Raw genomic sequence first — 26,246 nt, forward strand, 5'->3', positions numbered from 1 at the left:
GTTCATAGAGGGAGTCCAGTTAGACAAGGCCTGGGAATGGCTCAGTTTTGCTTTGATGATCTTAAGAATGGAAAAAGAAAGGAAGAAGAATACACTGGAGGGAAGGAAAGGAAGGACAGGGAAAGTTATCTCATATAATCTAGGCTGTATAGACATGTATACAAACAAAGAGGAGAGACTGGGGGTGGGGGAAGGGGCTCAGTCTTATCTGAACTAGTTGAAAGAAGGAAAAACAAACACATACAGTTGGTTACATAAATACATTTCACTCAACAGTGAAATGGGAGGGAAAGAGGGGGAGGGTGGGATCAGAGGGAGAGGAAGTTAAGGAAGGGATTAGTCCTAAGTAAAACAAAGGCAAAGGATGTACAGAATCTTGCTAGGTCTTTCTGAGATGGTCAAAAAACCAGAGAGTCTGAGCAGTGCTCATAAATTGGATGGATGGATGAACAAATCACAGAACACTACTGTGGCTACTAGGAGTTGGGAGTGGCAGCACCCTTTATCCATACTTTAAAATTTTTGTTATCAGGTAGAAGAATGGATGGTTTAACAAGCAAACTCCAAAGGCACCTGACCTGCTTAAGGTCACTAAGAAGAAAGTCCAATGGTTCCTACGCTGCAGTGACCTTGCCATGATTTTCGTGACCACTGACCTCCACTGACCACTAGCATGCTCTTGATATAACGTGATCCAGTGTGATTTCCCAGTTGTTCTTCATTTGCTAACTCATGTTTCTACATGAATTCAATGGGAACAGCTGAGTGACACAAAGTCTCTCTCCCCACCTATGCACTTAGGGCTAGCTGTTTCGTGACACAGACGGCTGATTTATTTTTTGCCCGTGAAATGGTAAATGTCTTAGCTTCATTCCATTAAGCCAAACTACTCTTGCCTCTATCTTACACACAGGCACAGAACTATATATATTTGCATAAATTTTTAAAACCACACTCCAGACAGCCTGCATATGTGTTAAAGAATTGAATTACTCTTTCATATACTTTTGTTTTATGTGTCGCACCCTAAAGGTAAATGCCTATTCCGTGCTGCTGCTGCTGCAGAATTCCTTTTGTTCTAACTGATTTGCGGAATGCTGCAGGAGAACATTTGCTTCTGGGAGGCTGTAGTTTGCCTCTGAGGTCTGCAAAATGCTTCGAGACAAATTTCAGGACACACCAAACCCAACCAGAAGAAGGAAAATTCAGGCATACAGCATCCAATGGGGAAGCCTTTTTATTTAGCTCTCAAATTTTTTGTTGTTGTTTGCTTTAAAGCACATAAAGAAAGACAGGGATCTTCTTTAGACCTCTGAAATAATTCTATGAAAAAACAACAGAAGGCCAAGACTTCCCAAAAAAGCCACAGCTGCACTTCTGGCACCTGTCTGCAGGTGATTAAATAGCAAATACAGAGCTATTGGCAAACGTGGACCTTCCCCACATTTCCTCTTTTTCTCAGATTAGGCACTTCTGGGTAATTAGGATCTCGAAGCTTTCATACACACAGCCAATGGCTAATTCTCAAGGAAGGTAGTCAAAGAGGCATTGCAACACTGGTATGCAGAATATATTCTAACCCTCCAGAGCACAGCATCCCGGACATACTCAAAGCCTACTGTTTCCACTGAAAATTTCCTAAGTTCTACCCTGCATCTGTGACTACAAAACTACTACAATGATTGTCCTTCCTCTCCATGCAACCACATGGCTCTGTGAATCCTGCTCTAATGCATTCAAAGAACACTGGAGGCATTTGCTAAATGGAGAATGCATTTATATTTACTCAACTCTGAGGACATGGAATTGAAATTTATCTCAATGCAATAAAGACTATGAATTTCATTTGATAAGCATTTTCTATACGGATGCAATTTACTATGATGTTACTGCTTTATGTTTACATAATGAAATCAAATATTTTTATAAGGTAAATTACCCAGATTATTTTCTAGTTCATAATTAAATGGCACTTAAGAATTTCCTCCCTGTTTTCTCTCTGTGTATCAGACGCAGAGAACAGTCTTGTGTTTTTTTTAAAGAGGCAGTTCCATTATCATTTACGTGTGACAGAAAAGATTTTTGGAAAGAAAAGACCTCCTTTACACAAGGCCAATACCCAGGCTGCCATCCCCTCACCAGAGCTCCCCTTTAAGCCAAAAGTGCTCCCAATAAGCTGGTGGCTTTGCGTGTGTATAGGTCAATTTAATTTTCAAAATATGACAGAGAACTTGAATAAGCCTTAGTGATGCCTGCCAATCAGACATGGGAGCTGAAGAGTCATGGACTGTATCCCCAGAGTCAGAGGGAAAGCACTGCCAACTCCAAGTAGTAGCCAGCTTCTTCAATGCACACTTCTGGTTAGAGGGGAAAGAACACGGGATAGCTTTTTGCAAACCTGACCCAGTACTGATTAAACAAGTAACTTCCAGCCCACAGTTAGTCTGTACTATCTTTATTTTTTTTAAATGACAGATACTGATGTTGCAATGTAGAAAAATGATGTCCCACTTAGAATTCGAGGCTTTTCTTATTTGTTACAAACCAGATCTACGTATACACAAATAAATGCTCTTATTACCTGAAACAGCCAGGAAATCATCAATGGAAGTTATGTCGTCAACGGCGTCTGTCAGAACCCGGACTTGCTTCTCCCACTGTTCCTTAAAAAGCTCCATGTTCTCCTGGGCCAATTTACTTTGTGGTTTTGCAGCCAAAGCCAATGCAGCATTAATAACCTGAAAAAAGATGTCAAAGAACGTACATTTAATCTCGTTTTCAGGGGCATGCGATTCAATCAGACAAACCACACTCAGAAACTTTAATAGCTACGGTCTTCCCCCAAGTACATCCCTCCTGGAGCAAACCCACGGAGGTCACGGGACCAAAAATTGTCCCCATGTTCTACTTTGACGCTCACATTGATGGAAACACTTTCATTATCAAAATGAGAAATTTAATTTGCATCTTTCCAATTACAATGTTGCACAGAATGGCTGGTAAAGCTTTGTATTTTATATCATGAAAAGTTAGCAACACTTCCTTTATGGTGACAAGTACATTTTCCTTTACAAATAGCCTATTTTGAAAAGACCTTAGAAATAACCCAGACAAATCCTGCCATGTTAAAGGTGAGGAAATTGGGACCAGGACCCTTTACAAATAGCCTATTTTGAAAAGACCTTAGAAATAACCCAGACAAATCCTGCCATGTTAAAGGTGAGGAAATTGGGACCAGGACAGCTTAGGTGACTTGCCCCTGGTCACACTGGGAACAGGATAATCAATCCCATCCAGAACCACTGAGCGTCAATCCAGGGAATGCTCTGAGAGGTTTTATACACCCAATCTTCAAAATACACGGCAGACTTGGAGTCAAGAAGACCCGAGGTTCAAATTCTGCCTTCTGTTGTTACTAACTTTATAGCCAGGCAAATAGTGAAGCCCCTCTAAGGCTCAATCCCAACATCTACAAAAGGGGGCTAATATAATGTTGATGATGTCATGCACGTCACTTAAACTCTCAGTGATCCAGGTAAGTTGTAGAGAAGATGGGACCTCCATTGGTAGAGGGCCTTAAGCCAATACGATCACACAACCAGTCTCTAATGCTTGGAAAGGCTTGTCTAATCTAATCTGCAACTTTAATAACGCGGCTTATGGTAAAAGGGCGATAATGAACACACCCATCCAAGAAAGGAAGGTTGTATGAGCAGGACAATTTATAGGGGATGCTGCAAAACTAATCCAAGATTATGAAAAACAGATCTGGAATTTGCCTAATCACTAAATATAGGATCTTATGGATCCTATAGGAGCTACGGTTTTTTAAGTGAGCCTAAGGTCACCAATAAAAACTCTTAAGCGAGCTCGTGAGAATCACTACGTAAAATACAGTAACAGCTGAATGCTTGAGCAGAAATGAAATGGAAAGTAAGAGTCTTATGTATCTGTTTAATCATGTCCAGGTGCACTTTGATAGCATTTCTACGTCTCCTCTAATACCCAGAACCCAAAGGAGACTCTGGTCCTTGGCCAAACGGGTACGATAAAAAAAAAAAAAAAAAAAAAAAGAACTCCCAACAAAAAGACCCAAGCTTCCATATGCCCTGATCTACAACACCAAGATCATCATATGCTGCTAAACAAAAGGCAGATGTTCCCCAATCCTTTTATATACATACATGTATGTATATATCATGTTTTGCCCATGCTTCACCAATACAGCTAGCTACTGTATCAAGTACAATGTATTCTATATTACGGTACTGACAACCAAGTGATAAAAGTTTTAAAACTGACCTCATTTGATGAGAAGATGCCTTTGGACTGGCTCTATTGTGAACTATGTTATGGTGGGGCTTTTATTTGTTACTGTTTTCTTTTGGAATGCTGAGGTAATCAAGTACCTTTGATGAGTTTTGCCTTTCAAATGTAATGACAAACAAAGTGGACTTTTGGAGTGCTTCTCAGCACTAAGGAATCTTTGATTGAATGGGGAGTCTCTGATGACCTGCTTAGGTCAAAGGAAGGCCTAGCTCACATGGGTTTGAGTCGAATGGTTGTGATGTCCTTTGACCCTGAAGAAGTGTATATAAACTCAGAGGTTAGTGTTTTGCCTTTGTGGGCACACTTATTGAAAGAGTGTTGGCAACGAGGCTCTGGGGAACCATTGAAGCAGCACCCCGCACCCCCCACCCCTGGCCAAGCTTTGAAAAACCCAGATGTTGGTGCTTCTCTCTGGGAACTATATATGTATTGTGGCTATGGTCAGACAGATAAAAGCCTGTCAATCTGTTTTTAATTTCTGTTTGTATCTGCTCTGACTTTTGCCCTGAACTAAGTGAATGCTATATGTATGTTTAATTAAAGTAAGACTGTTAACCCCTTAAAGTTGCTTTCCTTAGAAAAGCAGATCAAAGACCCTGTGCTGGCAGCCAGTCCGTGTGCTGGTGTATCGGTCTTTCACCCCCACAATAGCTGCTAGCAACATTGTTGTTACAGGCACAAATCCCGGATATGGGGAGGGGGGGGATCTCCAGTCATACAAAGATCTTGTGCATTCCCTGGGACCTCTGTGGATCAGTAACGTGTGAGCACCAGACTTCATCTGATAGGTTCTTGAGGGGAGAGGAATGAACTGGGCTATTTCTTAGTGAAAAACAGCTGCTAGATCCTGGGCTGTTCTTTAAAATTGCTTTATAAAGAAACTAAGTTAAATGGAAAAGAGTATTGCCATCCAAAGGCAAGATGTTCACCGACTGGCATGCTAAAGATTAGTTAAGGATAAAAGCTACAACGACGTTTCCATCTACCATGGATGTTTTTCTAAAGGTTCTAGTCTCAAGTCCCAACAGACATACTTGCCTGGAGTTGTGATTATTTACTGCTTTTCAGTCTGTCAGTCAAACCAACAGAATCCAGGCTCCTGCAAGTCTACAGGGATGAATCTATATGGCAACAAAGTTTAAAAGGGGGCAAATGGAGGAAAAGGAAGAATGGATAACTTGCCAGAACTTGGCTTTCAGTTTAGTTTGCTTAGGGAAAAAGAGAAAAGTAGTTAAGTGGAGGCTGCACAGAATTCACCTCTCTCTTAGTTTCTAGGAAAGGCCATGCATTAAAACCAGGCAGTAGGAATTATTTAAAAGCCACTTTTGTATTAACTAAAATGTACAACACATCTTGCAGAAGATGGGATTTGAGTTAAGTCTTGAAGGGAGCACGTTTAGAGTTAGGTGGAGGTGAGGGGGAAAGCATCCCAAGTCTGGAGGACAGCCAGTGAAAAGGCATGGAGTTGAAAGAAGGTGTGCTCTGTGCAAGTGAGTGGAATGCTGAAATAGTGTGGGACAAGACCTTACCTCTCCTACCATCCACCCCCACCCTGCACCCCTTCTATGTTCTTAGAAACTGCTGTGCTGAGAAAGCAGAGGTAAGAAATTACATCAGTAGACAGACACCTGCAAGGTCCTGTTTATCTAGCATTTACTCCGTTTTTGCTGAATACTAGTCCCTGGTCTCATGCCTGCCTTTTTGTTTTTTGTGCTCTGCTGCTCGGAAAAGATTCCATGTTTAGAATGTGAGCTCCAAACCCAGTCAACGGGAAGAGGATCCAGTGGGGAGGGTGCGTTGAGGTCTATATAACTTGCTTTGAGCTGTATGCAAGACACGCACACTTGCTGGGGTATGTCCTTCCTCATGAGAAAGTAATAAACACCTTTTTGCCTTTTCTCAAGAACTGTCTCTGTCTATTTTTAATGTGAGCAGTGGTCTCTGACCCACATGCAAGGAAGAGAAGACAGAAGGCCAGTGCCACTGGACTATATAATATGTGAAGAGGAGTAAGAATAAGAAGCCTGGAAAAGAAGGAAGGGTCTAGGTTGAAAAGGGACTTAAGAGGTAAAGGATTTTGTACTTGATCCTGGAAGTTTTACTGAATAGCGGCTTGACAGAGTAGTTTGGAGTGGGGAGAGATCTGAGCTGGGGAGACCTCCTTCAGCGTGGCTTCTGGTCTCCACTATGGACAAAGATACCAATGGTTTTAAATGGCAAACTCCAAAGGCTTTTTCTTAGCCATTTTCTCATTTGACATCGTTGCCCCTCCCCCCAGCACCCCCAGACGCTTTCTGAGTTTACTCGTCCTTGCTCTCTGCACAAGCTTATTCGTTCTTTTGGTTTCCCAGGAAAAGGACAGAGGCAGCTCAGAGCCCCGAGTGTCTGTGCTGTCCTTCAGTCAGGGTCCTCTCTGGTCTAGCTTTGTAGGAAGAAGGGTGGCAACTGCTTTCCTACTGACTTCTGGCTGACCTTTTGTGCAGTTCTGTGGTGGGAGAGGTCACTGTGGTTTCCCATTTAATTTTCTGACCGTTATTTGGTCAGATGTGAACTTCATGGTTTTGTTGGAATCGTCCTAATTTCTTCACCAGTCATCGAGTCTCCTGTCTCTGCAACATCTCTCCAATCTGTTCCTCTCTCTCACATCACATGACCAGCCTCATCCTGTCTTACCTGGACCGTTGCAATAACCTCCTACTTGGTGTCCATGCCTACCGCTTTTCCATTCTCTCACCCATCTTCCATCAAAAGTGAATATTCCTAAGGTACACATCAGACTTTATCACCTCCCTGCTCAACAAACTTCAGTAACTCCCTATGATCTCTGTTTAAAACATGCTATTTATCATTTAAAGCCTCTAGTATTCTGGAACCCATCTAATTTCCAGTTTTATTTCACATCCAGGCTATATACACTCTGTGTTCCAGCCAAAGTAGCAACTCCCTCTTCATTTGCTCCATCATAATCTTCAACAAGAAAAAAACTTATCTTCATCAGGACAAACTCATCAACATGGGATTGCTTCAGCTTTGCTACTCAAACCTCACTCTAAATTGCTTCTGCCTCTGCTTACAGAGACAGCAGGACTGGACCAAAAAAACTCTTCCCAAAACGTCATTTGCCACTAGCAGCAACATCCTCTCCGTCAGGTCCCTGCCCCACCCCACCAATAGGGCAGGGACTGTCTTTCCTCTTCTAATCTGTGTCTCCAGCACTTAGCCCCAGGCTTTATCACTATTATATTTGGTTTCCGTCATGTCCAGCTTTTCCAGGCCCTGCCTGTGATCGTCTGGGCAGAGATCCTGCAGTGGTTCGCCATTTCCTTCTCCGGCTCATTTGACAAATGAGGAAACTGAGGCATTCAGGGTTACGTGACTTGTCCAGGGTCATACAAGTAGCGCATTTCTGAGGCCACATCTGCACTCAAGATGAGTCTTCCTGACCTCAGGCCTGGCATTCTATCCACTCACTGCCCCACCTGGCTGCCCCACCAGACTCACAGTAAGGGCTTAAGAAATGTGTGTTGCAATTTATCTCTATCTTTTCTGGCTTCTGTTGTTGCCAAAGGGCACACAGGCAGCGAGGGACAGAAGCAAGATTTGAACCCAGACCTTCTGACTCGAAATGCATCATTCTTTCCACTGTGGCTATCATTGTTCGATTTGTTTTCAGTTGTGTCTGACTTTTCATGATCTCATTTGGAGCTTTACAGATGAGGAAACTGAGGCAACAGGTTAAGTGATTTGCCCAGGGTCCCACAGCTAGTAAGTGTCTGAGGCCAGATTTGAATTCAGGTCGTCCTGACCCCAGCTGGCAGTCTATCCACTGTGCCGCCTAGCTGCCCCTGGGTAAGGTGTGATACCACAAATGAGGAAACTGCGCCTGAACGTGTGAGACACAGGTTCAAATCCAGGCCTCTCAGGACTCTAATTCCAGCATTTTTCACACCACACGACGCTGCCTTTAATGAGAACATATGTTCTCAGAACAAAAGAATTATGGACCTAGTGTGCTAACCCTCAAACCAGGGAAACATGTCTGAACGTTCCATGTCCTGTACTGAAGTTATCATTTTAATTAGGATTGACTAGACTGTACATGTGAATCTTTTTCAGACTTTAAGATCATTCATATAAATACTCTCAGTAGGTGTGATCAGCGTATGTTACCATCTGTTTCAGCCGATATGTGAAAGCATTGTCGCTTTTCAAGCATTTCTAAACCAAATGTGGAACCAAAGACATTAAAAATAAAGTGCTGATATGGTAAAATGGTAAATTTTTAAAATGCCAGTTCTCCACAAGTCTGCGATTCTATTCACTGCAGTTGTCCACAAAAACTCCAGATTTGGTGTCTAGGCTTCTCTTTCTGGGTAATTCTAGACAGACCGAACTGATGGTTGAAAAATGTCCATCAGATAAACCAATTCTACCATTACACTAAAGAAAAGATTAAGAATGCTTCTAAAAGGACCTAGGATGAAAAATGCTATCCACTTCCAGAGAAAGAACTGATAGAATCTGAACGCAGATCAGAGCATACTGGTTTTTTACTTTATTTTTCTTGGCATTTTTGTCAGTGTTTTCTTTCACAACATGACTAATATGGAAATATGTTTTGCATGACTGCACATGCATAACCTTTATCAAACTGTTTGCCTTCTCAATGATGGGGGAGGGGAGGAAAGGTGGAAGAGAACTCGAAATTGTAAAATAGCTTAAAAATTGTTTTTACATGTAACTAAGATGAAATATTAGAAAAAATGTTCAAAATATTAATATTTAGAAGATCTCAGTTTAAAAAAAAGGAAATGCTTCTGAAAAACACATTCTCCAAAAGGAAGGTGACTTGCTTTAAAAGGAAAAACCAATCATTCAATAGTAGTTATTTTAATTTTTTTAAATAGGTTCACAAGTAAAGCTCACTGTGGAGGGGCTCACAGGAAACAGGCTGGACGACTGTGGGGAAGGGGTAGGTTCAATATATACATACATACATATGTATGTATGTATATGTATATGTATGTATATATGTATGTATGTATATGTACACCCAATCACCCAGACTTTATATTTTCTATTGAAGTCATAAAGAAATGATCTTTGGCAAAATTTCACTTCAAAATCATTCCCATCTTTACATTAAACAGAATGTTTCTATCAAGTATATCCATCCCATCATAGACTAAATGGTACCACTCATTAAAATGATATGGGGCATGTGTATACAGGTCTTCCTACTCTGAACCTTTTCTTATTACCATCAGAGATATTTCATTAAACTTTGTAGCTAGTGAATTTGCAAAGTTACTGAAAGACCATACCCCACCAAATAAACTAAATTACAAGATTTAGCTGCCACCTGTTTGGCATGGCAGAGATGTCTCTTGATCAAACTATACACATCCAAAGTTTTAAAAGTTCACAAGGGGGGGGGGGTGCGGGGAGAGGGGGCAGAGCCAAGATGGTGACTTGAAAACAGGGACATGTGTAAAAAATGACTCTAAACAAATTCTAGAGCTACAGAACCCATGAAATTACAGAGGGAAACAAATATCCGGGCCAAGACAGCCTGGATGGTTGCTAGGAAGGATCTATTGCACCATGCTGGGAGCAGAGCGCAGCCCACCTTGGGCCAGAAGAGACCAGGCAGGAGTAGACCAGGTGGAGTGGGCCTCGGGGTCTTGAATCACTGAGCTGTGGCAGTTTTCAGACTTCTTAACCCACAAATACCAAAGACAACTGAGCAGGTCAGTGGGAAAACTGCTGGATCTGGGCGAGAGAAGTGCACAGTTCAGCCCCAGCCCTAGTGGAGGTGGCTGCGGCAGCAGCTGCAGGAAGTTCCGGCGGCTGCTCCCTGAGCACCTGGCCCACACACAGTGGGAGGAATCAAGCAGCTGATGAGAGCTGGAGGGCAGGGATCTCTTTGCTTGTGCAGAGGCAAGGTTCTCTTGCTTTGCCCTGCTTGGGTCCTGGTTGGCAGTTCTTGTGGGAGGAGGAGCACTGGTGTGGCAGAGCTTTATGGTGGCTGTGGAGAGGGAGTCCTCCTGGTAGTTACATGGTAGAAAGGAGTGCCTGCACTCACAGACCAGAGCACAGGCCAGGAGAGGAGCATCATACCACCTCAGAATAGAAGAAGCTCTGAAAACAGCAGCACAAAACCCCTGAAACTTGGGACAAAGCACTCTCCACTCTGAAAGTAGTCATACCCTGACAAAAAGCTCAAGGGTCAAGTAGTTGGCTGGGAAAATGAGCAAGCAGCATAAAAGGACTCAGACTATAGAATCTTTCTTTGGTGACAAAGATGATCAAAATATACAACCAGAAGAAGTCAACAAAGTCAAAGAGCCTATATCAAAAGCCTCCAAGAAAAATACAAATTGGTCTCAGGCCACGGAAAAGCTCCAAAAGGATTTGGAAAACTAAGAGAAGTAAGGGAAAAATTGGGAAGAGAAATGAGAGTGATGCAAGAAAAACATGAAAAACAAGTCAATGACTTGCTAAAAGAGACCCAAAAAAATACTGAAGAAAATAACACCTTAAAAAAAAGAGACTAACCCAAATGGCAAAAGAGCTCCAAAAGCCAATGAGGAGAAGAATGCCTCGAAAGGCAAAATTAGCCCAATGGAAAAGGAGGTCCAAAAGACCACTGAAGAAAATAGCACCTTAAAAATTAGATTGGAGCAAGTGGAAGCTAGTGATTTTATGAGAAATCAAGATACTATAAAACAGAACCAAAGGAATAAAAAAAAAAATAGAAGACAATGTGAAATATCTCATTGGAAAAACCACTGACCTGGAAAATAGATCCAGGAGAGATAACTTAAAAATTATTGGACTTATTGGACCACCTGAAAGCCATGATCAAAAAAGAAGCCTAGACATCATCTTTCAAGAAACTATCAAGGAAAACTGCCCTGATATTCTAGAGCTAGAGGGTAAAATAGAAATTGAAACATTCCAACGATTGCCTCTTGAATAAATAAATATAATAATCTTCTCCTATAGGAATGTTAATAGTTTAACTTAACTGAGTTCCTAACGATTCTCTTCTGTCTTCTGCTTAAACGTCAAATTTCCTATTCCACTCTGATCTTTTCATCAGGAATGTTTGGAAGCCTCTATTTCATTAAATATTCATCCCCCCAGGATAATAATCAGTTTTGCTGGATTGGTGATTCTTGATTGTAATCCTAGCTCCTTTGCCTTCAGGAATATCATATTCCAAGCTCTCTGATGCTTTAATGTAAAAGCTGCTAAATCTTGTGTGATCCTGACTACAGCTCCATGATATTTGAATTTTCTTTCTGACTGCTTGCAATATTTCCTCCTTGACCTGGGAACTTGGGAATTTGGGCATAATATTCCTGGAGGGAATTTCATTTTGGAATGTCTTTCGAGGTGATTAGTGGATTCTTTCAATTTCTATTTCAGTCTTCAGATTTAAGATATCAGGCCAGTTTTTCTTGATAATTCCTTGAAATATGATGTCTAAACCAGCAATACCACGATGAGGTATGTTTCCCAAGCTGATTAGAGAAGAAGGAAAAGAATTCATATGTTCTACAATATTTACAGCAGCTCTCTGTGGTGGCAAAAAACGGGAAATTGACAGGATGCCCATCAATTGAGGAATAGCTAAACAAGTTGTGTTAAATGACTGTGATGGAATACTACTGCATTGTATGAAATGAGCTGGTGAGTTACAGAAAAACAGGCAAAGACTTGCATGAAATGATGAAGAGTGAAACAAGCAAAACGAAGAAAACATTGCATATAGTAACAGCAACACTGTTCTAAGGACTACTTTGAACGACTAAATCATTTTGAGTATTATAAATACTAAAATCAACTAAAGAAGGGAGGGTGGGGAGGGGTGGAGGAAAAAAGTGCACAGCAGAGAAAAAAAGAAAAAAAGGAAGCACAGAAAAAGGGCAGCTTTGAAAACAATGTGTACTAACTTAATAGTTTTTCCAAAAAAAGCATCCTCTTTTTATAATGTACTTGAAAATATTTCTTTTTTATCTTTTTGTATTTAAGCTCGAAAGGAATAAAAGATTTTTTAAAATGCAATGTCTAGGATCTTTTTTTTTTTTACACAAGGCTTTCAGGAAGTCTCATAATTCTTGTACTATCACTCCTCATTATATTTTCCAAATCAGTTATTTTCCCAATTAGATATTTCAGATTTTCTTCCATTTGATTTTTTCTTTCTTATTGTTTCTTGAAGTCTCATGGAGTCATTAGCTTCCATTTGCCTGAATCCAATTTATAAGAAATTCTTTTCTTCAGTGAATTTTCATCTTTTTTTCCATTAGGCCAATTTTGTTTTTTAGTGTTATTTTCTTCAGAATTTTTTTGGTGCCTCTTTTACCAAGGTGTTAATTCTTTTTTCATAATTTTCTAGCATCAATTTAATTTCTTTTCTCAATTTTTCCTCAAACTTTTATTTCTTTAATTCTTCTAGGAATCCTTTTTTTGGGTTTAGTTCCAATTAGCATTTTTCTTTGAGACTTTTTTTGGGGGGTGGGAGTAGGGTTATAACCGTTTTAACATTGTTGTCTTCTGTTCAGTTCATGTCTTGGTTTTCTCTGCAGCCGTAGTAGCTTTTTACGGCCAAATTCTTTTTTGTTGTTGCTGTTTACTCATTTTTCTAGCCTATTTCTTGACTTTAAACTTTATATTAACGTTGGGATTTACTCACCTGGGGATGGGGAGGTATGGTCACAAGCTTCAGGCTTTATTGTGCTGCTGTTTTCAGAGCTAGGTCTGGGGGTTCTGCAAATTTTTAGTGTTTCCCCAGTGGTATGATCCTGGGAGAGTTACGGTCATGGCTCTCCTGGTCTGTGTTCTGGCCTTTACCCAGGAAGGATCCTGAATCCCCTCAAACTGCAAGTGCTATGGCTCCTATTGGCTTTGGTACAGTGACCAGGCCCCCTGCTTCCCCATGACCACCAGCATTCCTCTCTGACCTGGAACCACAACCCAAAAATGCATATGGGCAATGGTTGCCAATCAGTACCAGCTATACCCAGTGCCAGCAATGTATCCCCAGTTATCTCTGAATTTTTGTACCTCCTTTTCAATTTGGTAGATTGTACTTTTCAAGGAGTTCTTTTCTTCAATGAATTTTTGTGCCTCTTTTACCATTAGGCCAATTCTGTTTCTTAAGGGGTTATTTTCTAAAGTAATTTTTTGTGCCAATTTTACCAAGCTGTTAGTTTTCTTTTCATAATTTCTTTACATTTCTGTTCCCAATTTTTCCTCTACCAGTCATCTCTTTAAGTCTTTCAGGAATTCTTACTGGCCCTGGGTCCAATTAGCATTTTTCTCTGAGGTTTTGTTTGTAGCTCTTTTCATACTGTTGTCTTCTTCCAAATTTATGTTTTGATCTTCCCCGCTACTGTATGAATTTTTTTATGGTCAGATTCTTTTCTTGTTCTTTGCTCATTTTTCCAGCCTATTTCTTCATTTTATATTAAAAGTTGGGCTCTGTTCACCTGAAGATGCAAAGGCACTGCTCCAAGGTTTGGCTTTTTCATGTTGCTTTTTAAAGAACTATTTTCAGTGCTTCCAAGGTGTTATCCTGAAAGAGGGATGGTCATTGCTCTGCTAGTTGATTCTCTGATCTTTACCAGGGAAGGTACCCTGTTTTCTTTGCTCTCTCCCTGTAGCTGTCAAGCGCTGGTGCTCCTCCGGGCCCTAGAGCTGTGACCAGGGACCAAGCTTAAGTGCTCCTCTCCCCTTGGGAACTGTGACCCAGAACTGCTCATGGGCAAGAGTTGCCAGTCAGCACCAGCTGCACCCAGTGCCAGCAAAGGGTCCCCTGTAATCTCTTTCTTACCAGTTGTCCTACCCTCTTAACACCTTGGGGTCTCCCTCTGACTGTTTATTGGCTCTGCTGCTCCAAAATTTGATTTGGGGTGTTGTTTTAAAGTGATTTGGAAGGGAATGGTGGAGACTTCAGCCTGTATACTGCCATCGTGGCTCTGGCTCTATTCTGGACTCTTGATACCACGCATCCAATTCACCTTTCCTACCTCTACAGCATCTCCTTCAATGTCCTTTTCTCCATTCACAAAGCTACCACTCTAGCTCAGACCTTCATCCTGCACTGGCCTCCTGAACGATCTCAGCCTCAAGTTTATCCTCACTGCAATTGACGCTTCACATCGTTACTGCTTGAATCTGAGGCTGCCCACGTCACTCCTTCACTCGATAAACTCCAGTGTATGCCTATTACCTATGGGATGAAATATAAAATGTTTGCTTGGTTTTTATAGCCCTTACTAACCTGGCCCCCATCTACCATTCCACTCTTATTTTACATCATTTCCCTTTCTTTCTCACACATGGCACTCTCATCTTCTATTTCAAGGCCTTTCCACTGACTGTTCCAGGTACCTGGGGTGCATTCCCTACTCATCTTAACTTCATAGAATCCCTCAAACCTTTTCAAACTCTGCTAAAGCACTACCTTCTCCATGAGGTCTTTCCTAACCCTCTCCCCCTCCCATGACCAGCCCACTCCTCTGTGTATAGTCGGTGTATATTTATCGATCTACTGGCTGCAGCCCCTGACAGAACCTAAGTTCCAAGACAGCAAAGAATGTTTCATTTTTCTTGACTTGGGGTGGCTATGGTTCTTTTCTTTGGGTTGCGACTCTGGGTACCAAGAGGAAGCCTGCAACTGCAGTGTGGGGAGGAGACATCCCCAAGAGAACTTTATTTGGACACTCTGTATTAGCTAAAGAGACTAACTTGCTTTGACCTAGGGGTGGACATTTGAATTGTAAACAAGTATTTGGGGAACTACTGATTGAATAGATTAACTTGCTTTGACACAGGGGTGGACATTTAAATTGTAAACAAGTATTTGGGAATGGCATTGAATGATATGTTTTAGTTTCCTGCTTGATTGGATCACAATGTATAATGCTTCTCTTTGTTCCAGGATACATGGCCATTTAATTCAGATGATGGTTATGCCATGGACCTGGAAAGGGTAGAGTGTATTGGGAATCAAGATGGGCTGTCAGCATGTATTCAACCAAGTGCCTTTGAAGAGTTTGGCCTTTGTTTCCTTGATTAAATTAGGAGTCTTTGATAACCTCCTTGCCTCAAGGGAAAGCCTAGTTTACATGGGTTTGAGTGACATATTTGTGGCATCAGAGGCTTTAGACCACGTGGGTTTAAGTTACATTTTTGTGACGATTTTAGGTCATGTGGGTCCCCAGTAGTAAGAGTTTAAGTTCTGGTGGCTCAGATGATGTTTGATGACAGCTAAAGAGTGCATAAAAAGAGAAGACAGAGCTATCTGCTTAGGGCTCTCACTCTTGGCAGTGCGTTTACGTGGAAGCTCCAGGCAGCTGCAGCTAAGAGCCCTCTAGCTTGTAAACCCAGATGTTCGGACTTTGTTAAACTCTGGTAACTACGCATTGAGATTTGTATCAGACAAGGTCTGCTGATGTTTGTACTTTGTATTTGCTCTGAAGTTCAGGGTGCTGGCTTCTTGCCCTGAACTAAGTGAATGATATTTGTATACTGGATTAAAATAAGATTGTTAATCCCTTAACGTTGCTTTCCTTAGATCTAAAGAACCTGGGCTTGCAGCATTCTGTGAGCTGACTGTTGTTGGTTTCACACCTCCCCCCCTGCCCCCCAGCAGCTGCTAGCTGGATGGCTGAAACAGTCTTTTAGCCCCAGTTCCTAGCACAGTGCCTGGCACATGACATTTACTTAATGTTTGTTCACTGAAAAATCAGTGATTAGATTTTTGTACTTGGGGAAAATTTCTTATCAGATAAGCTGCCTGAATGGGAGGCAAACAACGCAGCTCCCGCATACCTGCTAGAGGAAAACCCTTATATTTGTATGAGATCAAATAATAATTAAGAAATCCCATAAGAAACTCCAGTGAGTGACTTCTCCCACCCCAGAACTACATAAGGGAGGTCAGTCAGAGGTCTCAAGGCAAAAAGTAAAGTTCCATCCCTCCCCACTTCTGCTCCCAGGCCAGAGACAGATGTAGTTTAAAGAGCAGAGAGGAATATACTGAAAAAGCCCTGGAGTAAGGGAGAACGTGCTTTGGGGTCTCTAGCATTCTGTCCTGCCATACTAGAAGGCCTAAAGATTTCTGAACTTCAAAGATGCAGGGAAACTCCAGAAAGCAGAAGACGGCTCAGGAACCCAGGGCAAGACCAAGCAGAGACAAATAGCCCCTTCACAAGCACAACACAGCCCTGGTACAAAGCCCCAATTAAAAAATCACTCCAAAACATATTCCTAGACGTACAGAGTGCCTCCACAGCAACCATACTACAGCTTCCAGAGATCAAACAGAAATCAATGACTCTATGAAATGGCAAGAAATATTAAAACAAGATATTAAAAAAATATAAAGGTGGGGCAGCTAGGTGGCGCAGTGAGTAGAGCATCGGCCCTGGAGTCAGGAGGACCTGAGTTCAAATCCAGCCTCAGACATGTGACATATGTACTAGCTGTGTGACCTTGGGCAAGTCACTTAACCCCAATTGCCCTGCCTTCCCCTTCCAAATACATATATATAAAGGAAAATGTAAGCTGATATTAAAAAACTTATCTTAGAAACAGGTCATGGAGAGATAATTTAAGAATCACTGGACTCACAGAAAACAATGATTTTTTTAAAAAAAAGTCTGGACACACTATTTCTATAAATTATAAATAAAGACATCCCAGATCTATTAGAACCAGAGGGCAAAATAAAGATAGACATTATCCACTGATCACATCCTGAAAGAAACCAGAAATGTCTTAGTAAAATCCAGCGCTCTCACATCAAAGAAAAAAATATTGCAAGCATCTAGAAAGAAGCAATTCAAGTACAAAGGAACTAAAGTCAGAATTATTACACAAAACCTGGCAGCTGCTACCAAAAAGGCAATGGTATCTTTGAATGCGATATTCCAAAAGGCCTAAGATAGAGGTTTACAGCCAAGAATAACTTACCACACAAAGGTGAGTACAATCTTACAGGTAGAAAAAGCAGACATTTAACAAAACAGGCCTATCAAGTATTTCTGATGAAAAGACCAGAGATGAGTAGGAATCTGAAATGTTTGAACAAGAATAAGAAACTCAGAAAGGTAAATTTATTTGAACAAATTGGTGTAATGCTAACACATATCAATGGGAGAGAAGAAACAGGCATTCCTTCAGAACTTTAATGTCATCAAAGGGATTAAGAAGAAAAAAGAAAGGACCCAAATATATTAGTTTTGTTTTGAGCCTTGAAAGAGGCAAGGCCAAAGGACTTCTTTCTCCAACTATGAGTAAGAAATAGCAAGTTCATCTCCTTTTCTACACGACTTGAGCACTCCCCACCAACCCCTTCCTTGTTTTGGTTACCCTATTTCTTCGAGAGAGAACACCAAGTATCTAAATGCCCATGTGCAACAATGAGCTGTTGTCTATCGCAGCCTCCTTCCTCTTCCTCCCGGCCCTATCTATTCAATCAATCCCTTTTGCTTCTACCTCCGCATTATCTCTCACATCGGCCTTGTTTTCCCATTACCACCACTTAAATACAAGCCTTAATCATTCCTTTTCTTTCAGAAAAACCTGGGAAGACAGATATACACTGATGCAAAGTGAAGTAAGCCGAACCAGGAGAACAATGCACACAAAAACAGCAGCACTACAATGATGGTCAACTATGAAAGACGTTGATTAAAACAATGATCCAAGACAACTCCAAAGGACTCAGACGAAAAACGCCATTCACCTTCAAAGAGAGAACTGACGAACAGTGCAAATGAAAGACTACTGGTTTTCATATTCGTTATTTTTGCCTCCCCCCCTCAACATGGCTAATACAGAAATGTTGAGTGACTTTACAAGTATTAACAGTTATTATATTGCTCACCTCCTCAATGGGTGGGGGAGAGAGAGAATCTGGAACTCAAAATAATAATTAAAAAAAGGAATGCTATACATAAATATTCCTCCATTCTTCCTACCTCATCATCCTTTCCCCTAGTTCTTTTTTATTCTTCCTTATTACATCATTATGTAATCCTCCCTTCCTCTTCTCTCCTTTAACTTATTTTGTTAGTTTTTAAATATTGTATCTTTTTCTAAAAAGGATTTATTTACTGTTATCTTCATTAATTCTCTTTTCTGTCTATTCTAAATTTTTATCCTTTCATTCATTTTCCTTATAAAAATTTATTTCTTCTTTATTCCTCATAGAATTAAAGCTTTTTAGTTTTTGCTTCTTTGGAGAGATTTGCTAAGGCAGATTCAAGTTTTTCGATTGTCAATTCTTTCTCCTTTATAGGCCATACATTCTGCTTTGAAGATTCTTATTTTTCTCCTGTACCATTTTGGAACATCCTGCAGTGATTCCATACTCTCTTGGGATTCCAAAGTTTTTGCTGCCTCATCACGTATTGCTTCATATTTCTTTGTCTTGGTATATTTACTCAGAGATTTCTAGGTTTGTTTAGAGGCCATCTTCCTTTCTGTTATTAATAGCTAACCTATTGATTTATCTAATTGCACTCAACCTTTTAAACAGAATTTTTTTCTGGAATCTTTGGTAACTTCAGTCTTTTTTCTCTTATTCCCCTACCACTGACTTTCTGATTGCTTTTGACGGCAGATCCCCCGAAGGTTAGAACTCAAAGGTGTCTTTGCCTCTTCCCACACCACACTGGGGAATTCACTTTTCACTAGCCTCAGTCCCTATACCAAGTGACCTCAGTGAGCACAGAACTGGTTCCAGCTAGATTCCAGCCTCCTTTCCTTCTGGCCTGGTGTAGCACTCCACACACTGGCACTCTGCTCTAGTTCAATGGCTGAGATGTACCATGCTGACCAAATCGCTGATTTCCCAGAGCTCCACCTCCTCTGCAGTCACGAATCACCAGTCTCTCACAAAGCCACACTGCCACAGGATGTCTAATGTGGAAAAGCCAATTTCATCCCCCAAGAAGGGCGGTGGCAGCAGGGCCTGGTCCTCCCCCTCCAAAGGATGAGATGCTGGTGAATCCCCTTGGGGCTCAGAGCTCTGAAAGAAGCTGCCCCCAAACATTTCCATAGTGATTAATCTTTCTTATGCACAGACTGTCATCGCTCTACTCCCATTGGTTAGAGTGTCCTGGGATGCCACCCTCACTTTCTGGCTTTTCTATAACCTGGACTACTGTGTGCATCTGTACCTATCTTGCTCTTCCTCCTTCCTAGAATGAATGCCCTGCTCTCCCACACACAGCCACTCCGCTGCTGTGCCAAGTTCTGGCTGAAACGCCACCTCCTTCATGAAGCCTCTTTCGATATCTGCCCCTGCACAGCTGCATTTTCCCTGCTCTTCTCTTACGCATCTAACTTTTGTTATCTGGTTACTGATATTTATGTAAACTACCAGAGTGAAAACTCCACGTAGGACAAGGGCCTATCCCTCCTTCCATCTATGGATTTCTGGAAGTACCACCGGCAAAGGGCTCTGCACACAATGGGCTGCTGAATAAAGTGCCTTTTCATTTTAGTTAAGATAATTGGTTAACAACCAAGATGGGTCTTACCCAATTTTAGTTCCTTGTCTTAATTAACTAAAACTATGTACAACATGACATATAAATTAGCCAAAGAGACTCACAAATTCTGTTTCAAAGACAGTTAATAAAACACTTCCTTCCAGTGACTGTGACCTCAAAGGATGAAAACTCCCTTCCATTTCATCTCCCCTTTTTCAGGCAGCTCTGCCATTTGGCAGCAGGCACAGAAGGAGTTACATACAGTTTGTTCTCAAATAGCAGGAAACATAAGCTATATATTTTAAAATTTTAAGGCCAAGTTCAATGTCAATGCAGGGATTTCATATGAACTTTCTTCCAAGTTGTGATTTCTTGTGAAGTATCCCAATATTTGTAGGGTTTAAAATTTTCTTTCCTTTTTTTTGGGGGGGGGGGGGTTTAAAATTTTCTGTCAATATCAAATGAATTTACTAGACCTGTGAAAATGACATCCCATGGCTAAAGCATTGGGAGAAGATGCATTCCAAATTGAACTCAGTTCTCAATCATAAAATCTTTGCTCATGATTTCCCTTTTCTCCCTGCTGACCTAAAAATGATGCTTTCTCCCCATCCATACATAAAAATAATCAATTGTAGGGTAGGAAAGGGAGAAACCTACATATGCCAAAATTTGTCAGACTACGATAAAAGAGAACAGAGTGCATGCTGTTTATTTTATCTGGTAGTCCTAAGTTCTGAATCAACATTAATCAGTCTAATTGTCTTTCTGAGAAGCCATCACAAGTAGAGGCTGGCACTATTCACTAGCACTAGTCTGATATTGATGTTTATAACATAAGGTTGTTTAAAAAAGCAAACGGAAGCTAAGTTATAACCTGAGAGAAGCCATATACAGGCTCTCTAATTTGGTCTCTTTCTCAATGACCCAGAAAAAGTTACTTTTGTTGGCGCTTATGCTATACAGACTGTAAGATGTCAGAAATCATTCTTTCTGAACCTGCAGCTTCATTTTTGCTTATGGTTTCAAATATTCAAAGCTTTCACAGTTATCAATGATATTTAACTGATGGTCCTCCTTAAAAGCCCTGCCATTCATCGAGGGCTGTAAATGTGGTAATATTGTCACTCGCATTCATATAATTTTCCAGCAAATGAGACACAAAGTACAGCTTCAACACGTTATAAAGATAGAATGCTTTATGTTCAGAAAAGATAAAAATCTGAGCTAAGCCGAGTGTGAACCATGCCAGTTCGCTCAAATTGAAAAATCCACCAAAGCCAGTGACCACTCTTCTATACCAATGCCTTTCACAAAACAAACATAAAACCAACCAACTCTATTTACAGCAGGACTAGGAAACAATCTCTTGAATAATATGCCTAAATTATTGCCACTGGTACTTTACCTGAGGACAGAGGGCTTCCAGTTGGCTTGCTGACATTCGAACCAGCTTCACACCTTCTTCATTGTTTGAAATAGAACAGGCTAAGTTAGCCACCTAAATGAGAAGGAAAAAAAAGAAATACTTATTTTATTGCTCTGGGACAAAACCAACAATATTTTCCAAGCCCACATTATTGTTTGCCAAGAAAATCTGAATAGTCTAGACCTCAGGAAATATTCCAACATGATTTAACCTTCATTAGTTGCTAACATGACAGAACATAGGGACATCCATTCTTTCTGACTAGTGCAAAGAAAATTATGTTTAATGCTGATTACTAAGTGCTATTCCTATATACAGTTTTTAAACTATTTTCCTGACTATTTGAAAACCAACCAAAAATGAGGAGAGCTAAAAGCATGTCTCAATATCATCCAACGTTAGCCAGGTTTTTTTCAAAGAACATTTTAATGATTTTGCTGGTCTTCTAGGCGAAAGGGGAGCTAAATAAAAATAAACCCATCTTTTTCCTCCCTAAGACATCACATAGCCTGCACTTATAAGACTAGAAGACAGGATGTCTGAGTGTAGTAGGTGTTTCACACACTTGGTTGCTTGAGGTTTTAATGCTCAACTTACTAAAATGTTTAAAACTATCGATAGTTAACTGGTAGCTATGTTTAAAGGCAGTTAGCTACTGTCTCATCTGTTTGTTATTATTTGACCAAATCTTGAAATCATAACATAACAGGGAAAAATAGATCTTTGCCGGGTTGGCCATGCACAATTATAAGACAACATACAATGTGGAAATTGAACTTGAAAGACATTCTCCTCTTCCTCCTCCCCTTCCCCTTGAACACTCTCAGGGGAGGCAGGATCAGATACTTGGACAGTTGTGGAACCCGATCAAAAGTTCCCTAAGAGATGTCACTTAAAATCCTACCAGGATCAGATTTAGAAGAAACGTTAGATGATGTCTAGACTACATTACTCAATTTCCAAATGAGGAAACTGAGGTTCAGAGAAGTCAGGTGACTTTGCTGAATGAGTGGGGCTGAACCAGATCAAACTGTAGTGGGGAAATGTTTAACAAAATATAAATAAAAATAAAGTACAACATAGATAACGTTAATTTGTTGGTTTCCAAGTCAACAGGCAGTAGGATTCACTTCCATTTGAGTTTGACACCACTGGTGTAATGGATAGAGTGTGCTGCGTTCCTGCCTAGGCCAGTCACTTAGAATTGGAAATTAAAAAATCTAGAATTTCGTGTTTGTTCCATGATGGACTGAAAGTCTGACCCTGCTTTGAACCTTCATTTCTCCATTTTCAAAATAGTAGTGATCACTTTCAATTCTTGATAGACACAGGCAATGCTTTATTTACTGTTTTTTTGGATTAATTTTTTTTTGAGCATTTACCAAGTACCAGGTCCTTAGCAGTATTTTCATTATCCTTTCAATCCTTTGAATATGGTTGGGCTTTATTCTCAATTTTACAGAAAAAGGAGGTCAAGCACTGAGAAGTACAGGTGTTCTCCAACGTCTCACAGCAGATTAGCCAAACATTTCAAGATTAGCTCTCAGAATTCCTCATTAACTAAGGTTTAAGTGATGTTCAAGTTGCAAATACTAAGATTTCTTTAAGTTTATAATGTCTGTAGTCCCAATATTTAGGATCCAAAGAAGATATACAACAGCAGAAGTCAAACCCAGAAGTGGGTATTCCTTAGAATTGGACCTTTAATCCTTTTGTTTACCCCCTCAGCCACATCATTTATTTCCAACTACCACCTATTTACAGGCAAACTCCTTGAGGGAAGGAATGGTTTTGTTTTTCCTCTGTGCACCCAGCACCTGGCCCGGTACTTTTACACAGAAGAGGTATTCAACTGAAATTTTTATTTTTAGCTTACAATTCCCTTCTAAATTCCAGACCTGTACCACCAATTGCCTTTACAATACTCCTCCATGGGTGTTTCCATCATCATTCCAAACTCAACATGTCTAGAACTGAACTCAACATCTTTCTCCCTCTTCAACTGCTCCTTTTACTTCCCTATGTCTGCCACCTTCACCTTGTCTCTGACGTTCAAATCTGGTTATCAAGCATTAATTCATGTAGTAAATTTATTAAATATCAACTTAGCTCAAGGCAATAAATTAGATAACAGGGAATACAAAGATGCCTACAACCCTAGACCTTGCTCTTAAAGCTTATAAGCTAACGTCAGAATATGTAGTTAGCTATCAGGAAAAATAATCTAAGTGCAAAGGATAGGTCCAGGCAGACTACGGGGAAAATTCAATCACAGAAAATTTCAGAACTGGAAGGAACCTCACAGGCCCTTCGGTGCAACCCTTATGTGAAGAAGGAAAAAAAAGATCTTTACATTGTACACAACAGGGGCTCGTCGAGCCTTTGCTTGAAGACATCCAATGGGAGAGTAGGGAACCCATTGCATTCCAAGGCAAACTACTGGATGACTTTAATTAATGGGAAGCTTTTCCTTATATCAAACCCATACCTGACTATTTGCAGCTACCACCCAGTTCTGATTCCTCAGAAGCTGTGACAACCCATGACTTGTAGTCATCTAGCACCACCTGAAGAAAACTGCCATCAAACAGACTGGGTTTTATTTTCACAAGAAGCTTAGACAATGTTGAATGTCAGTTTCCCAAACACAATCTATCCTGCTTTCTTCTTCCTCTTCAATTCTAGACCCACTTCATTCCTTTGCAGTGCCTTTTCTAGATATGGAGACTCAATGAACCAGCTCTAATGAGTTGTCCATTCAACAGCCTAGGCTGGCAAGTACTCCTGACCCACTTAAGCTTTTCTGCGTGTACTGGTCAGGCCACATTCTTTTTAGTGATCGTATATCATGCACTTAGAAGATGCTGTAATCTTCCCAAGCTTGATACAATAAGCACACCAGCAACCACAAACATATCAACAACTCCATCAAAAGCTTCTTTCTTCCCTCTGGACTCTACTCAATAGCCGTCCATGACAACTGCAAAAGCAGCTGGCAACAATTCATCGCTCTGTTATGAACACTAGGTAATTTTGCTTATGTTTTAAAATATGAGACTTTCATATCACTACAAAGATAAAAAGATTAGTTCTGTTCAATCCTCCTGTATTCTAAATAGATTTTATATTCGTCTTAGCACATTTTGTGAATGGAAAAGGTATAAACATAAGAAAATCACTCTTGCTCTCTGTGACCCAAAATACCTGGTGCTTGAAAATGCAAGAGAACCAAACTCAATGTGTTTTATAGAGAAAAGCACCATAATTCAAGGCATCAACTTTCCCCAAGGACACCTTACTTACTTTAATAGAAATTCTTTATCCTGTAGCTCAAGAAAATAAAGGCTCAATTTTGCTAACTGCAAAGATTCCTGCCTAAAGTATCATGGAGAGGCACTTAAAGGATAACTAAGAAATCATGATTGTAGTTTGGAGGTCAGTGTTTAATTCACATTTTGACACTCACAAATTATAAATGTACAGTAATCTGAAGGTTATAAAAAGGATGATTCAACCCACAGTCCAGATACACATTTCAAACCAACATTCACAGTTAGTTATTAAACATTTAATAATAAAGATTATGTCAACGTATAGGTGAAATATGAGGACCTGGGTATGAAGCCCAGCTCTGCTGCTTGCTACCCTGTGGGATTTTAGGCAAGCCACTTAATTTTTCAAACTATATAGTCCAAGTGCAGTTTAAAAGTTTTACAGCTTAAACGGTATAATATGGGGCTGATCTAGAAGAGACCCAAGATAATTTAATGACAGATGAAAAATTAAAAAACATCCAGTTTCATTAAGCTCTCTCTTTTTTATCCTTTTTTAATTTAGAATAAGGGCCAGACTAAATAAGAGTCTGGTCTTACGTAAACGTCATTTCTCCTATTTTTTTCCCCTCATTTTAAAAGGATTTTGCAGGGAGGAAGATGAGAGCTAACGAGTACATTTTAGTTACTGAACAGCTCAAATGCCAAAGGTGGCCAAAGAAAATGTGATGACTGAGAAGCACACATGGGTGTGTTATTGATAAAGTTAACACTTATGGAAAATGCTTCCATTTTAGTCTTCCTGAAGGTGAAGCTCAGCTTGAAAAATGAGCTTGAGAGGAAGAAAACAGCAACCTTTTGTGTAATTGTTAGGTTGAAGATAATCCACACAACTGGAACATTTTATAAAAACACTAAAGCAAAAGGGCCCGCAAGCGTTTCCCTGAAGCATGGAGAACCATAATTAAAAAGGAGTCTTCAGCAGTCTTACCAATAGGCGAAAACTGACATCAACAACAAAGAAGGTCCCAAAACAGTCCATTCTGTCAGATGGAGTTGCTTTCTTTTGCTGGTAAGGGATAGTCAAAATTCAGAGTCCTTGGGCACATATTACAACAACAACTGAACAAATGATATACAAGCTGAGACACACCTCACTGTAAACGATACTTTGTTTATGTGAAGGTTTTTAAATAACGGTTAATTCAGTTAGATCTTATAGCAGAGCTGCGTTTAAGAAGACACGTGTGACCCAAAGGATCAATTTCTAATCCAAGGGTCATGAGTTAGGGTGCTAGTTCCAGAGCCCAGAGCAAAGGTTCAGTTTCTAAAATCTGATCTTATCATGCTATAACAGCCACAAGTATTAATACAGTTAAATCAACTTTTGTCGCTGTTCAATTGTGTCTGGCTCTGTGACCCCATTTGGGGTTTTCTTGGCAAAAATACTGAAGTAGTTTGCTATTTCCTTCTCTAGCTCATTTGACATAGGAGGAAACTAAGGCAAGCAAAAAGGGTTAAGCGACTTGCCCAGGGTCACACAGCTAGTAAGCTTCTGAGGCCAGGTTTGAACTCAGAAAAATGAGTCTTCCTGACTCCAGACGTGGCACATTATCCATTGAGCCACCTGATGGTACTAAAAAATAAAGTGCATCTCATAGCAAAAAAACCATAGAAACAAGGTAAGTGCGTTCAACA

General features: G+C 40.4%; 1 protein-coding gene across 1 annotated transcript in view; it reads right to left on the reverse strand.

Annotated features, from left to right (window-relative positions):
- Positions 1-26,246, reverse strand: part of CTNNA1 (catenin alpha 1) — a 150,666-nt gene that overhangs the window by 13,091 nt on the left and 111,329 nt on the right. Inside the window, exons 10-11 of the mRNA XM_036751775.1 lie at positions 21,256-21,348; positions 2,582-2,738 (exon numbers count right to left, since the gene is read on the reverse strand). Of these exons, the coding sequence (XP_036607670.1) occupies positions 2,582-2,738; positions 21,256-21,348 (250 nt within the window). The remainder of the gene's footprint in view (positions 1-2,581; positions 2,739-21,255; positions 21,349-26,246) is intronic.

Source organism: Trichosurus vulpecula, chromosome 3, assembly GCF_011100635.1.
Source record: "Trichosurus vulpecula isolate mTriVul1 chromosome 3, mTriVul1.pri, whole genome shotgun sequence".
Lineage (NCBI taxonomy): Eukaryota > Metazoa > Chordata > Mammalia > Diprotodontia > Phalangeridae > Trichosurus > Trichosurus vulpecula.